The 14,899-nt window shown below is 41.4% G+C and overlaps 1 protein-coding gene across 1 annotated transcript in view; it reads left to right on the top strand.

Moving 5' to 3' along the window:
- The window catches only part of LOC143290933 (DNA-directed RNA polymerase I subunit RPA49-like), a 28,847-nt gene extending 13,948 nt beyond the window's left edge, over positions 1–14,899 (top strand). The window contains exons 9-13 of the mRNA XM_076600501.1: positions 1,114–1,210; positions 5,659–5,798; positions 6,790–6,871; positions 7,647–7,769; positions 14,551–14,899. Of these exons, the coding sequence (XP_076456616.1) occupies positions 1,114–1,210; positions 5,659–5,798; positions 6,790–6,871; positions 7,647–7,769; positions 14,551–14,704 (596 nt within the window). The 3' untranslated portion in view covers positions 14,705–14,899. The remainder of the gene's footprint in view (positions 1–1,113; positions 1,211–5,658; positions 5,799–6,789; positions 6,872–7,646; positions 7,770–14,550) is intronic.

The following is a 14,899-nucleotide window of genomic DNA, read 5'->3' as shown; positions in this document are numbered from 1 at the left end:
GTTCCACCTTTATTTATCATTATCATTAATGATGATAATAATGATATATATATATATATTTTTTTTTTTTTGGGGGGGGGGGTTCTTTTGTTTATGTTTTTCTTATACTTTTTATTTATGTATTGAATACATATAATGTATGAATTTTGTGTATTTATTTATGGTTGTGTGTATGTAAGTTCAGTTGTGGCAGGTCCACTTCCTTTGCATTAGCTGTGCTTGACTATGTGTGTATACATATGTATGTGTACATAACTACATGCATGTATATGAATGTGTATTGTGTGTGCGTGCGTTTATATAAGTTTGTGCCTGCCTATGTGTGCGTATGTGTTAGGTAGCCGTTAGATACACATGTATGTTAAAATGTATTTTAATTACACATACTTAACCGTGACCCAACTAGTGCAGACTCCGGCAGGGGTCTGACATTCCTGTCCTGTGCAAACTACTATCCGCCTATGCGGAGAAAATGAGAGAACTATGGCCGATAACCTCCCGGAAGTAGGTAACGTCCCCTTTGTCCCCCTGGCTAGCGCCCTCTTTTTCCGGCAGCCATCTCGACACCTGTTCCTGTGCACTTCAGACGGCTAAGTTTTTTGCATTTTCTATGCAGTGTGTGTGTGTGTGTAGTCACATTTTGGTGTGTGTATGTAACATAGATGTAATGTGTTATGTTAACAAAAGCGTTTTTGTAAAGCACCTAGAGCAGGTTTCTGGATAGTGTGCTATATAAGTATCCATTATTATTATCATTATTATATCTCCACGCCTGTTCCCCTGTGTCTGTGCGCTATATAAGTATCCATTATTGTCGTTATTATATCTCCACACCTGTTTCCCTGTGTCTGTGCGCTATATAAGTGTCCATTATTATTATGATTATTATATCTCCACACCTGTTCCCCTGTGTCTGTGCGCTATATAAGTGTCCATTATTATTGTCATTATTATATCTCCACACCTGTTCCCCTGTGTCTGTGCGCTATATAAGTGTCCATTATTGTCATTATTATAACTCCACACCTGTTCCCCTGTGTCTGTGGGCTATATAAGTGTCCATTATTATTATCATTATTATATCTCCACACATGTTCCCCTGTGTCTGTGCAGTCCTGGGGCCGGTGGAGATGGACAGCCTGACACATGTGGCAGAAGTGATCAAGAACTGTACGGTGGAGACCTTGAAAGAATGGACTGAGAAGAAAGAGTGAGTGACATTCCGCCAGCGTTTGTGAAAGCATTTTGTTGTTGTTGTTGTTATTTTTGTTGTGATGGCCTAGAGGTAACGCGTCTGCCTTGGAAGCGAGAGAATCTGAGTGCGCTGGTTTGAATCACGGTTCAGCCGCCGATATTCTCTCCCCCTCCACTAGACCTTGAGTGGTGGTCTGGACGCTGGTCGTCATTCGGATGAGACGATAAACTGAGGTCCCGTGTGCACAATGCACTTAGCGCACGTAAAAGAACCCACGGCAACAAAAGGGTTGTTCCTGGCAAAATTCTGTAGAAAAATCCACTTCGACAGGATAAACAAACTGCACGCAGGAAAAAATACAAAAAAATGGGTGGCGCTGTAGTGTAGCGACGCGCTCTCCCTGGGGAGAGTAGCCCGAATTTCACACAGAGAAATCTGTTGTGATAAAAAGGAATACAAATACAAATACAAATACAAATTCCGCCAGCGTTTGTGAAAGCATTTTGTTGTTGTTGTTATTTTTGGTTGTTGTTCGGTTTAAATCCGTGTTTCTTCTGCTGCATACCTTTGAACTGGAAAGAAACACACAAACAAAACACACACACACACACACACACACACACACACACACACAACACACACACACACACACACACACACACACACACACACACACACAACCTCTGTCATAAGCACACCAGAAAGAAAATTGTTTTAGCCCACTCCTTATCTGTTGTCCGTCACATAGAACTTTGTAAAGATGTGTAATTGAATTACTACTAGACGGGCGCAATAGCCGAGTGGTTAAAGCGTTGGACTGTCAATCTGAGGGTCCCGGGTTCAAATCACGGTGACGGCGCCTGGTGGGTGAAGGGTGGAGATTTTTACGATCTCCCAGGTCAACATATGTGCAGACCTGCTAGTGCCTGAACCCCCTTCGTGTGTATATGCAAGCAGAAGATCAAATACGCACGTTAAAGATCCAATAATCCATGTCAGTGTTCGGTGGGTTATGGAAACAAGAACATACCCAGCACACACACCCCCGAAAACGGAGTATGGCTGCCTACTGTACATGGCGGGGTAAAAACGGTCATACACGTAAAAACCCATTCGTGTGCATACGAGTGAGCATGGGAGCTGCAGCCCACGAACGCAGAAGAAGAAGTAGAATTACCACTACCTCTGCTGCTGATTGTCAGGTATCACGTGTCACGTGCGTGTCATCTTATCTGACATGTTTAACTCTCTCCATACGAACGGCGAAAGAGACGACATTAACAGCGTTTCACCCCAATTACCATCACCAAAATATTGCAAGCGGAAGGCTCTTATACTGAAGACGTGAATGTTGACAAAGAATACCACAATTCTGACAACGGAAGCTAAAGGTTGGGTCATTCAGACACCCACTGGACATCCGACGGGTCTGTGTAGAGGAGAAGAGAGGACTGGCCGTACTGAGTGAGTTGAGAAGACATTGAGTTAAAGCACTGCTTATAATACTGCTACGACTACTACAACTGCTGATATACAACAACAATTACATCGACTACTGCTGCTGCTGCTGCTACACTACCACTACTACAATTATTTCTGCTGTTGCTGCTGCTTCTATACTGCTACTGCTGTTGCTGCTCCTGCAACTGCACGAGTACTATTGTTACTACAGCTGCTGCTGCTACTATCCATTACTACAGTTTGATGCTGTATGTAAACAGATACTGTGTTGGTTCAGGTACTGCAGTCCGATGCTTCACGTAAACAGATACCTGTGTTGGTCGAGTATTACAGCTTGGTGCTGTGAGTTAATGGATACCTGTGAGTTAAACACATATCTGTGTGGAGTGATGGCCTAGAGGTAATGCGTCCGCATAGGAAGCGAGAGAATCTGAGCGCGCTGGTTCGAATCACGGATCAGCCGCCAATATTTTCTCCCCCTTCACTAGACCTTGAGTGGTGGTCTGGACGCTAGTCATTCGGATGAGATGATAAACTGAGGTCCCGTGTGCAGCATGCACTTAGCGCACGTAAAAGAACCCACGGCAACAAAAGGGTTGTTCCTGGCAAAATTCTGTAGAAAAATCCACATCGATAGGAAAAACAAATAAAACTGCATGCAGGAAAAAATACGAAAAAATGGGTGGCGCTGTAGTGTAGCGACGCGTTCTCCCTGGGGAGAGCAGCCCGAATTTCACACAGAGAAATCTGTTGTGATAAAAAGAAATACAGTACAATGCAATACAATCTGTATTTGTTCAGGTATTACAGCTCATTGCTGTGAGTTAGATAGATACCTGTGTTGGTTCAGGTATTACAGTTCTGTGCTGTGAGTTAAATGGATACCTGTGTTGGTTCAGGTATTACAGTTCGGTGCTGTGAGTTAAATGGATACGTGTGTTGGTTCAGGTATTACAGTTCGGTGCTGTGAGTTAAACGGATACCTGTGTTGGTTCAGGTATTACAGTTCAGTGCTGTGAGTTAAATGGATACCTGTGTTGGTTCAGGTATTACAGTTCGGTGCTGTGAGTTAAATGGATACCTGTGTTGGTTCAGGTATTACATCTCTGTGCTGTGAGTTAAACAGATACCTGTGTTGGTTCAGGTATTACATCTTGGTGCTGTGAGTTAAACGGATACCTTTGTTAGTTCAGGTATTATTTCTTGGTGCTGTGAGTTGAACAGATACATGTGTTCATCATATATTAAGTTTACAGCTGTGAGCAAATGCAAGCCTGTGTTGGTTAGGTATTACAGTTTTTAGCTGTGAGTAAACAGATACCTGTGTTAGTTCAGGTAGAATAGAATAGAATTAGAGTATTTTATTGTCAAAAAAAACTTAAACATAAACCTTAACTCACTCAGTACGGCAAGTCCTCTCTTCTCCTCTACACAGACCCCTCAGATGTCCAGTGGGTGTCTGAATGACCCAACCTTTAGCTTCCGTCGTCAGAATTGTGGTATTCTTTGTCAACATTCACGTCTTCAGTATAAGAGCCTTCCGCTTGCAATATTTTGATGTTGCTAATTGGGATGAAACGCTGTTAGCGTCGTCTCTTTCGCCGTTCGTATGGAGAGAGTTAAAGACACAATAATGTTAATAAAACATAAACAAGCTGTGGGAAGAAACATTCATGGACACAAATTTCGCCAGGTATTACAGTTCGGTCCTGCGAGTTAAGCGGATACCTGTGTTGTTGGTTCAGGTATTAAAGTTCTGTGCTGTGGGTTAAATGGATACCTGTGTTGGTTCAGGTATTAAAGTTCGGTGCTGTGAGTTAAATGGATACCTGTGTTGGTTCAGGTATTACACTTTGGTGCTGTGAGTTAAACAGATACCTGTGTTGGTTCAGGTATTAAGTTCTGTGCTGTGAGTTAAACAGATACCTGTGTTGGTTCAGGTATTACAGTTCGGTGCTGTGAGTTAAATGGATACCTGTGTTGGTTCAGGTATTACAGCTCATTGCTGTGAGTTAGATAGATACCTGTGTTGGTTCAGGTATTACAGTTCGGTGCTGTGAGTTAAATGGATACATGTGTTGGTTCAGGTATTACAGCTCATTGCTGTGAGTTAGATAGATACCTGTGTTGGTTCAGGTATTACAGTTCATTGCTGTGAGTTAAACAGATACCTGTGTTGGTTCAGGTATTACAGCTCAGCACTGTGAGTTAAATGGATACCTGTGCTGGTTCAGGTATTTCAGCTCATTGCTGTGAGTTAAACGGATACCTTTCTTAGTTCAGGTATTATGTCTTGGTGCTGTGAGTTGAACAGATACATGTGTTCATCATATATTAAGTTTACAGCTGTGAGCAAATGCAAGCCCGTGTTGGTTAGGTGGTTAGGTATTACAGTTTTTTAGCTGTGAGTAAACAGATACCTGTGTTAGTTCAGGTAGAATAGAATAGAATTAGAGTATTTTATTGTCAAAAAACTTAAACATTAGCCTTAAAGACACAATAATGTTAACTCTTTCCATACGAACGGTGAAAGAGACGACGTTAACAGCGTTTCACCCCAATTACCATCATCAAAATATTGCAAGCGGAAGGCTCTTATACTGGAGACGTGAATGTTGACAAAGAATGCCACAATTCTGATGACGGAAGCTAAAGGTTGGGTCATTCAGACAACCCACTGGACATCCGAGGGGTCTGTGTAGAGGAGAAGAGAGGACTTGCCGTACTGAGTGAGTTAATAAAACATAAACAAGCTGTGGGAAGAAACATTCATGGACACAAATTTCGCCAGGTATTACAGTTCGGTCCTGCGAGTTAAGCGGATACCTGTGTTGTTGGTTCAGGTATTACATCTTGGTGCTGTGAGTTAAACGGATACCTGTGTTGTTGGTTCAGGTATTACATCTTGGTGCTGTGAGTTAAACGGATACCTGTGTTGTTGGTTCAGGTATTACATCTTGGTGCTGCGAGTTAAACGGATGATACCTGTGTCGTTGGTTCAGGTACTACAGTTCGGTGCTGACGAGGCTGAAGGTGATGCCGATGGGGGAGACGCAGAGGCAGGAGAGGGCGTGTCTGCTGCTTTACCTGCACTACATGCTGACCATGTTCCACTACAGATCAGACCAGATTCGGAAGCGGGGTGGGTTGTTTTTTTGTGTGTGTGGCCTTGTCTTTTGTCTCGCCCCCAAAACATGCCTCCATGTTGTGTCCTACCTGCCCAGTCCGTCACTGTGAACGAAGTTTTTTTGTCCATATTCTAAATATATTTCTGTTAATAATTACGATGTAATAATTAATTGCAATGTTTTTTAAAAGCGAATATGTGAAATGCTTTAATTTGAGAACGTATGTTTATTACTCTTGTTTAATCAAGTAATCCGCGTGTGTGGGGTGGGTGGGTGGTGGGTGGGTGATGATTGTGTGTGTGTGTGTGCCTGTGGATTTCAGAAGTGATGATATGTGTGTGTGTGTGTGTGTGTGTGTGTGTGTGTGTGTGTGTGTGTGTGTGTGTGTGTGTTTCAGAAGTAATTATAGTGTGTTGTCTGTGGTTTTCAGAAGTAATGATAGTGTGTTGCCTGTAGTTTTTAGAAGTGATGATAGTGTGTGTGTGTGTGTTTGTGTGTGTGTTTCAGAAGTGATGATAGTGTGTTGTGCCTGTGGTTTTCAAAAGTGATGATAGTGTGTGCCTGTGGTTTTCAGAAGTGATGATAGTGTGTGCCTGTGGTTTTCAGAAGTTACGATAGTGTGTGCCTGTGGTTTTCAGAAGTTACGACAGTGTGTGGTGCCTGTGGTTTTCAGAAGTTACGATAGTGTGTGCCTGTGGTTTTCAGAAGTTACGACAGTGTGTGGTGCCTGTGGTTTTCAGAAGTTACGATAGTGTGTGCCTGTGGTTTTCAGAAGTGATGATAGTGTGTGGTGCCTGTGGTTTTCAGAAGTTACGATAGTGTGTGCCTGTGGTTTTCAGAAGTTACGATAGTGTGTGCCTGTGGTTTTCAGAAGTTACGACAGTGTGTGGTGCCTGTGGTTTTCAGAAGTTACGATAGTGTGTGCCTGTGGTTTTCAGAAGTTACGACAGTGTGTGGTGCCTGTGGTTTTCAGAAGTTACGATAGTGTGTGCCTGTGGTTTTCAGACCCTTTACCACAGGAGTGGCCAGACTCTGTCAAACGTTTGATGCTGGATCGCTTTACCATCAGAATGGAAGGCAATAGAAGGTCTGTGTGGGTGTGTGTGTGTGTGGGGGTGGTGGTGGTGGTGGTGGTGGTGATTGTTGTTGTTGTCTTCTTGTAGCCATCTGTCTTCTTGCAGTCATCTGTCTTGTCTTCTTGTAGACATCTTTCTTCTTGCAGTCATCTGTCTTGTCTTCTTGTAGCCATCTGTCTTCTTGCAGTCATCTGTCTTGTCTTCTTGTAGACATCTGTCTTGTCGTCATCTGTCCTCCTGTAGTCATCTGTCTTCTTGCTGTCATCTGTCTTCTTGTAGCCATCTGTCTTTGTGTCATCATCTGTCTTCTTGTAGCCATCTGTTTTCTTGTGGCCATCTGTCTTCTTGCTGTCATCTGTCTTGTCATCATCTGTCTTCTTGCAGTCATCTGTCTGTCTTCTGGTAGCCCTCTGTCTTCTTGCAGTCATCTGTCCTTCTGTAGTCATCTGTCTTCTTGCAGTCATCTGTCTGTCTTCTTGCAGTCATCTGTCTTGTCTTCTTGTAGACATCTGTCTTGTCGTCATCTGCCCTCCTGTAGTCATCTGTCTTCTTGTAGCCATCTGTCTTCTTGCAGTCATCTGTCTTCTTGTCATCATCTGTCTTCCTGTAGTCATTTTGCATTCATCTGTCTGTCTTCTTATGGACATCTGTCTTATCAAAAAGATTAATTTTTCTGCAGACAGAAAACGGGTAGTTATAATTATGTGAGTGAGCACCTGAGTGAGTTGTGGTGATAACGGTGAGAGAGAAGAGGCTGACTGGTGCAGGCGTTGCCGACTTTTGCAGGTGTTGCCCTGCCCGAGCCAAGGACCTGCTGCTGTCTCACATCCTGGTGCTGTGTCTGACGGTGGACGGATTCCACACACCGCTGGGCGACCTGCTGAAAGACCTCAAGATCTCCGTCAACAGGTGAGTGGTTTCTTACCTGACCGCTCAAAGTTGAGGTACGTGTGTTTTTACATGACTGATCACAGGCGTGCAGTTTTTTTTTTTTACCTGACAGTTCTCTGTCACAGATCTCTTCAGATCGAATACCTGTTCACCATTAGGTGATTGACAGACATCTTCTTCTTCTCCCTTAACTCACTCAGTACGGCCAGTCCTCTCTTCTCCTCTACACAGACCCCTCGGATGTCCAGTGGGTGTCTGAATAACCCAACCTTTAGCTTCCGTCGTCAGAATTGTGGTATTCTTTGTCAACATTCACGTCTTCAGTATAAGAGCCTTCCGCTTGCAATATTTTGATGATGGTAATTGGGGTGAAACGCTGTTAACGTCGTCTCTTTCGCCGTTTGTATGGAAAGAGTTAACTCTGTGAAGAGTCATTGGGGTGCCACACAGAACTATTCGTTAGAATCCACAAGGTCTGTCGTTTTTGTGTCTTCTTCTTCTTCTGCGTTCGTGGGCTGCAACTCCCATGTTCACTCGTATATATGCGAGTGGGCTTTTACGTGTGTGACTGTTTTTAACCCGCCATGTTGGCAGCCATACTCCGCTTTCGGGGGTGTGCATGCTGGGTATGTTCTTGTTTCCATAACCCACCCAGCGCTGACATGGATTACAGGATCTTTAACGTGCGTATTTGATCTTCTACTTGCGTATACACACGAAGGGGGTTCAGGCACTAGCAGGTCTGCACATATGCTGACCTGGGAGATGGTAAAAATCTCCACCCTTTACCCACCAGGCGCCGTCACCGTGATTCGAACCCGGGACCCTCAGATTGAAAGCCCAATGCTTTAACCATTCAGCTATTGCGCCCGTCATGGTTTTGTGTCAAATCCTGAGTCTGTGCAAATGTTGTTGTTTTTTTTCTTTTTCTGTCCATTCTGCAGTCTTGTCAGTCCACTGTTTTTACTGTCCCCCCCCCCCGCCCCCCAAGTGCTTTGTCCAGCTAGACCATTTGATCCCCCCCTTTTTTATTGACTGCTTGATTGATTATTTCTATATCTATTCATTCATTCGTTTGCATATTTATTTATTTATCTATTTATTTGTCTATTTATCAGCATGATTGTGAACGAAAACGAATTTACGTACAACTGAACACCTCTTCCGTCATACAAAATTTTAACGAAGCAAAGATGTGTGCACAGAAATATACATGTTAATACGTATAATAAGGGAGAAGTTGGGAGGACAATATACACCCTTCAAAGACAGAAGCTGGAGAAAATATATTTCTGTTGTCTGATGCAGTTTATATTCAGGTATGTAGTCATGGATTTCTTGGGATAGTTTGTGTTCAGTCATGTGAAGCTACAGATTTTCTAATACAGTTTTGTGTTCAGAGGTGCAAGGTCACTGATTTCTGTGATGCGGTTTGTGTTCAGGCATGTAGTGTTAGTTTTTTTCTGGTAGTTTGTGTTCAGATGTGTTTAGTCATAGATTTCTTTGATACAGTTTGTTTCAGGTGTGTGTACAGTTATATATTTCTAAAATACAGTTTGTGTTCAGGTGTATATAGTGTGTTCAGGTGTGTATCGTCATGATTTCCCTGATTCAGTTTGTGTTCAGGTGTGTGTGTGTCTACTCTAGTCTTAGATTTCTCTGATACTTTTGTACTTTGTTTTGATTTAGAGATATGCCAGCTCAAAATCAGATCATGTTAATAGCCAAGCCAACCACATTGGGGCAATTTCATGGGCTGATTGACTGACAGTGACAGTTCTTAAAACCAATCAAAGAGAAAACAGAAATAATGTTAAAAAGACCGCTTCACCCACTTCACGTAAAATTTAAAGTAAGTTTATTGATTACTTTTTTTCCAAAGGTGTGTGTAGTCACAGGTACCTTCGATACAGTTTGTGTTCAGGCGTGTGTAGTCAGATTTCTCATAGTTTTGTGTTCAGAGAAAATATATTTCTGTTGTCTGATGCAGTTTATATTCAGGTATGTAGTCATGGATTTCTTGGGATAGTTTGTGTTCAGTCATGTGAAGCTACAGATTTTCTAATACAGTTTTGTGTTCAGAGAAAATATATTTCTGTTGTCTGATGCAGTTTATATTCAGGTATGTAGTCATGGATTTCTTGGGATAGTTTGTGTTCAGTCATGTGAAGCTACAGATTTTCTAAAACAGTTTGTGTTCAGAGGTGCAAGGTCACTGATTTCTGTGATGCGGTTTGTGTTCAGGCATGTAGTGTTAGTTTTTTTCTGGTAGTTTGTGTTCAGATGTGTTTAGTCATAGATTTCTTTGATACAGTTTGTTTTAGGTGTGTGTACAGTTATATATTGCTAAAATACATTTTGTGTTCAGGTGAGTATAGTGTGTTCAGGTGTGTATCGTCATGATTTCCCTGATTCAGTTTGTGTTCAGGTGTGTGTGTGTGTGTCTACTCTAGTCTTAGATTTCTCTGATACTTTTGTACTTTGTTTTGATTTAGAGATATGCCAGCTCAAAATCAGATCATGTTAATAGCCAAGCCAACCACATTGGGGCAATTTCATGGGCTGATTGACTGACAGTTCTAGTTTTTAAAACCAATCAAAGAGAAAACAGAAATAATGTTAAAAAGACCGCTTCACCCACTTCATGTTAGTTCATGTAAAATTTAAAGTGAGTTTATGATTATTGATTCCTTTTTTTCCAAAGGTGTGTGTAGTCACAGATACCTTCGATACAGTTTGTGTTCAGGCGTGTGTAGTCAGATTTCTCATAGTTTTGTGTTCAGAGAAAATATATTTCTGTTGTCTGATGCAGTTTATATTCAGGTATGTAGTCATGGATTTCTTGGGATAGTTTGTGTTCAGTCATGTGAAGCTACAGATTTTCTAAAACAGTTTTGTGTTCAGAGGTGCAAGGTCACTGATTTCTGTGATGCGGTTTGTGTTCAGGCATGTAGTGTTAGTTTTTTTCTGGTAGTTTGTGTTCAGATGTGTTTAGTCATAGATTTCTTTGATACAGTTTGTTTCAGGTGTGTGTATAGTCATATATTTCTAAAATACAGTTTGTGTTCAGGTGTATATAGTGTGTTCAGGTGTGTATCGTCATGATTTCCCTGATTCAGTTTGTGTTCAGGTGTGTGTCTACTCTAGTCTTAGATTTCTCTGATACTTTTGTACTTTTTTTTGATTTTGAGATATGCCAGCTCAAAATCAGATCATGTTAATAGCCTAGCCAACCACATTGGGGCAATTCCATGGGCTGACTGACTGACAGTGACAGTTCTTAAAACCAATCAAAGAGAAAACAGAAATAATGTTAAAAAGACCTGACGGGCGCAATAGCCGAGTGGTTAAAGCGTTGGACTGTCAATCTGAGGGTCCTGGGTTCGAATCACGGTGACGGCACCTGGTGGGTAAAGGGTGGAGATTTTTACGATCTCCCAGGTCAACATATGTGCAGACCTGCTTAGTGCCTGAACCCCCTTCGTGTGTATATGCAAGCAGAAGATCAATACGCACGTTAAAGATCCTGTAATCCATGTCAGCATTGGGTGGGTTATGGAAACAAGAACATACCCACCATGCACACCCCTGAAAACGGAGTATGGCTGCCTACATGGCGGGGTAAAAACGGTCATACATGTAAAAGCCCACTCGTGTGCATACGAGTGAACGCAGAAGAAGAAGAGAGTTAAAAAGACCGCTTCACCCATTTCGCGTTAGTTCATGTGAAATTTAAAGTAAGTTTAAGATTACTGATTCCTTTTTTTCCAAAGGTGTGTGTAGTCACAGGTACCTTCGATACAGTTTGTGTTCAGGCGTGTGTAGTCAGATTTCTCATAGTTTTGTGTTCAGAGAAAATATATTTCTGTTGTCTGATGCAGTTTATATTCAGGTATGTAGTCATGGATTTCTTGGGATAGTTTGTGTTCAGTCATGTGAAGCTACAGATTTTCTAATACAGTTTGTGTTCAGAGGTGCAAGGTCACTGATTTCTGTGATGCGGTTTGTGTTCAGGCATGTATTGTCAGTTGTTTTTTTTCTGGTAGTTTGTGTTCAGATGTGTTTAGTCATAGATTTCTTTGATACAGTTTGTTTCAGGTGTGTGTACAGTCATATATTTCTAAAATACAGTTTGTGTTCAGGTGTATATAGTGTGTTCAGGTGTGTATCGTCATGATTTCCCTGATTCAGTTTGTGTTCAGGTGTGTGTCTAGTCTTAGATTTCTCTGATACTTTTGTACTTTGTTTTGATTTAGAGATATGCCAGCTCAAAATCAGATCATGTTAATAGCCTAGCCAACCACATTGGGGCAATTCCATGGGCTGACTGACCGACAGTTCTAGTTCTGAAAACCAATCAAAGAGAAAACAGAAATAATGTTAAAAAGACCTGGCGGGCGCAATAGCCGAGTAGTTAAAGCGTTGGACTGTCAATCTGAGGGTCCTGGGTTCGAATCACGGTGACGGCACCTGGTGGGTAAAGGGTGGAGATTTTTACGATCTCCCAGGTCAACACATGTGCAGACCTGCTTAGTGCCTGAACCCCCTTCGTGTGTATATGCAAGCAGAAGATCAATACGCACGTTAAAGATCCTGTAATCCATGTCAGCATTGGGTGGGTTATGGAAACAAGAACATACCCACCATGCACACCCCTGAAAACGGAGTATGGCTGCCTACATGGCGGGGTAAAAACGGTCATACATGTAAAAGCCCACTCGTGTGCATACGAGTGAACGCAGAAGAAGAAGAGAGTTAAAAAGACCGCTTCACCCATTTCGCGTTAGTTCATGTGAAATTTAAAGTAAGTTTATGATTATTGATTCCTTTTTTTCCAAAGGTGTGTGTAGTCACAGGTACCTTCGATACAGTTTGTGTTCAGGCGTGTGTAGTCAGATTTCTCATAGTTTTGTGTTCAGAGAAAATATATTTCTGTTGTCTGATGCAGTTTATATTCAGGTATGTAGTCATGGATTTCTTGGGATAGTTTGTGTTCAGTCATGTGAAGCTACAGATTTTCTAAAACAGTTTTGTGTTCAGAGGTGCAAGGTCACTGATTTCTGTGATGCGGTTTGTGTTCAGGCATGTATTGTCAGTTGTTTTTTTTCTGGTAGTTTGTGTTCAGATGTGTTTAGTCTTAGATTTCTTTGATAGTTGGTTTCAGGTGTGTGTATAGTCATATATTTCTAAAATACAGTTTATGTTCAGGTGTGTATAGTGTGTTCAGGTGTGTATCGTCATGATTTCCCTGATTCAGTTTGTGTTCAGGCATGTAGTGTTAGTTTTTTTCTGGTAGTTTGTGTTCAGATGTGTTTAGTCATAGATTTCTTTGATACAGTTTGTTTCAGGTGTGTGTATAGTCATATATTTCATAAATACAGTTTGTGTTCAGGTGTGTATAGTCTGTGTTAAGGTGTGTGTCAAGTCTTAGATTTCTCTGATACTTTTGTGTTCAGGTGTGTATAGTTGCAGATTACTCTGATCCTTTTTGTGTTCAATTCTAGATTTCTCCGATACAGTTTGTGTTAGGTGTGTGTATAGTCATAGATTTCTCTGATGCAGTTGTGTGTTCACAGCTGTGTAGTCATAGATTTCCCTGATCTAGTTCATTTTCAAAGGTGTCAAGTCATTATTTCTTCTGATGCGGTTTGCGTTCAGAGGTGTGCATAATCAGTGTTGTCTGATAAAATTTGTTTCCAGGTGTATGCAATAGATTTCTCAGTTTGTGTTCAGATGTGCAGTCATAGATTTCTCTGATATAGTGTGTTCAGGATTGTGTAGCCATAGCTTCCTCAGTTTGTGTTCATACATTTCTCCTATACAGTTGCATCAAGAAGTGTGTTAAGTCATTGATTCATCAGTTTATGTTCAGGTGTGCAGTCATAGATAGATATCTCCAACACAGTTGTGTTAAGAGGTGTGTATAGTCGTAGATTCATCACTTTATGGTCGGGTGTGCAGTCATAGATATCTCCAACACAGTTGTGTTAAGAGGTGTGTATAGTTGTAGATTCATCAGTTTATGTTCGGATCATCACGCCTTTCTTCTGAATTTCATGGGCACTTGATGAAGGGAATGTCTTAACCCACCATGAGGATTCATTATGAATAGTATCCCCACCTTCTGGATATTTTTTTTTCCCTTTTTTTAAAAATTTTAAAATTTTTTTAAAAATTATTATCACTCGGTTGTTTCTGGCCTTTTCTTTTCTGTTGTCTCCTTTCAATTTTCTATGTACCTGATTCGTCCACTTTTTTTCTTTACCCCTAGAAAATCTTGAATATTCTTTTGTCCTTTTCTGGAGTTGAATATTAATTAGGCACCTATACTGTTTTGTATTTTTTTTTAACTGCACCAGGACATACATGCATGCGGTCTGTTAGAATTTTGGATTTTGACGGACTGTTAAACATAATTTTGTGTATTATTATGTTTTTGTTGCACTAAAACTATTAAAAAAAAAAGAAAAAGAAAAAAAAAGAGTAAAAATGCTGAAAAATGCTGAAATGATCTACATAAGAATCAATGTCCAGAGATTTTGTGCTTGAATATGACTCTACTTTTCCAGGTTTTCAAATTTTTTTTAATAGGGTCTATAGGATCAGTATTTTCAGGTCCGATATGCTGACCCCTGAGTGGTCTGGCTGGGCTATTAGCAACAAAAAAAGAAATGTCACCAGTTTTAACCCTCTTCCATCGATTCATTCCTGCCAAACCTATCACTGAAAAGTTTCTCTGTGAACCGTGTGAATGCAAGAGGCTCACTGGCACTCTGGTCGTGATCCTGCATTTTTTCAGGCTCCACAACCACGTTCGAGCTCTGGGGTGTCGCGTGAAGACGGAGTCTTCCAACAAGGACACACCTGGTGTCAAGATTGCCTCGTCGTCGGCAGTCCTCACAGTGCCTCTGGTCTTCCCTGAACCACCCAAGAAAAGGAACGCCAAGAAATGAAAACGAGAGTATGAAAGAGAGCGAGCAAGCCTACTAGTAAATGTGTGTGTGTGTGCGCGCGCATGCCTACTCTGTTCATGATGGATGGAAGGGTGAAAAAAAACAACTGAGGGGTTTGGTCAGCAGAATGTTCATTGTCTGTGTGTGCTTGACCAGATGTGTAAAATTGTTGCAATAAACTGTCAAAAATCATCT

The sequence above is a fragment of the Babylonia areolata genome, chromosome 16, assembly GCF_041734735.1.
Source record: "Babylonia areolata isolate BAREFJ2019XMU chromosome 16, ASM4173473v1, whole genome shotgun sequence".
Taxonomy (NCBI): domain Eukaryota; kingdom Metazoa; phylum Mollusca; class Gastropoda; order Neogastropoda; family Buccinidae; genus Babylonia; species Babylonia areolata.
Note: the sequence above shows the minus strand (reverse complement) of the source record. Positions and strands in the feature narration are given on the sequence as shown.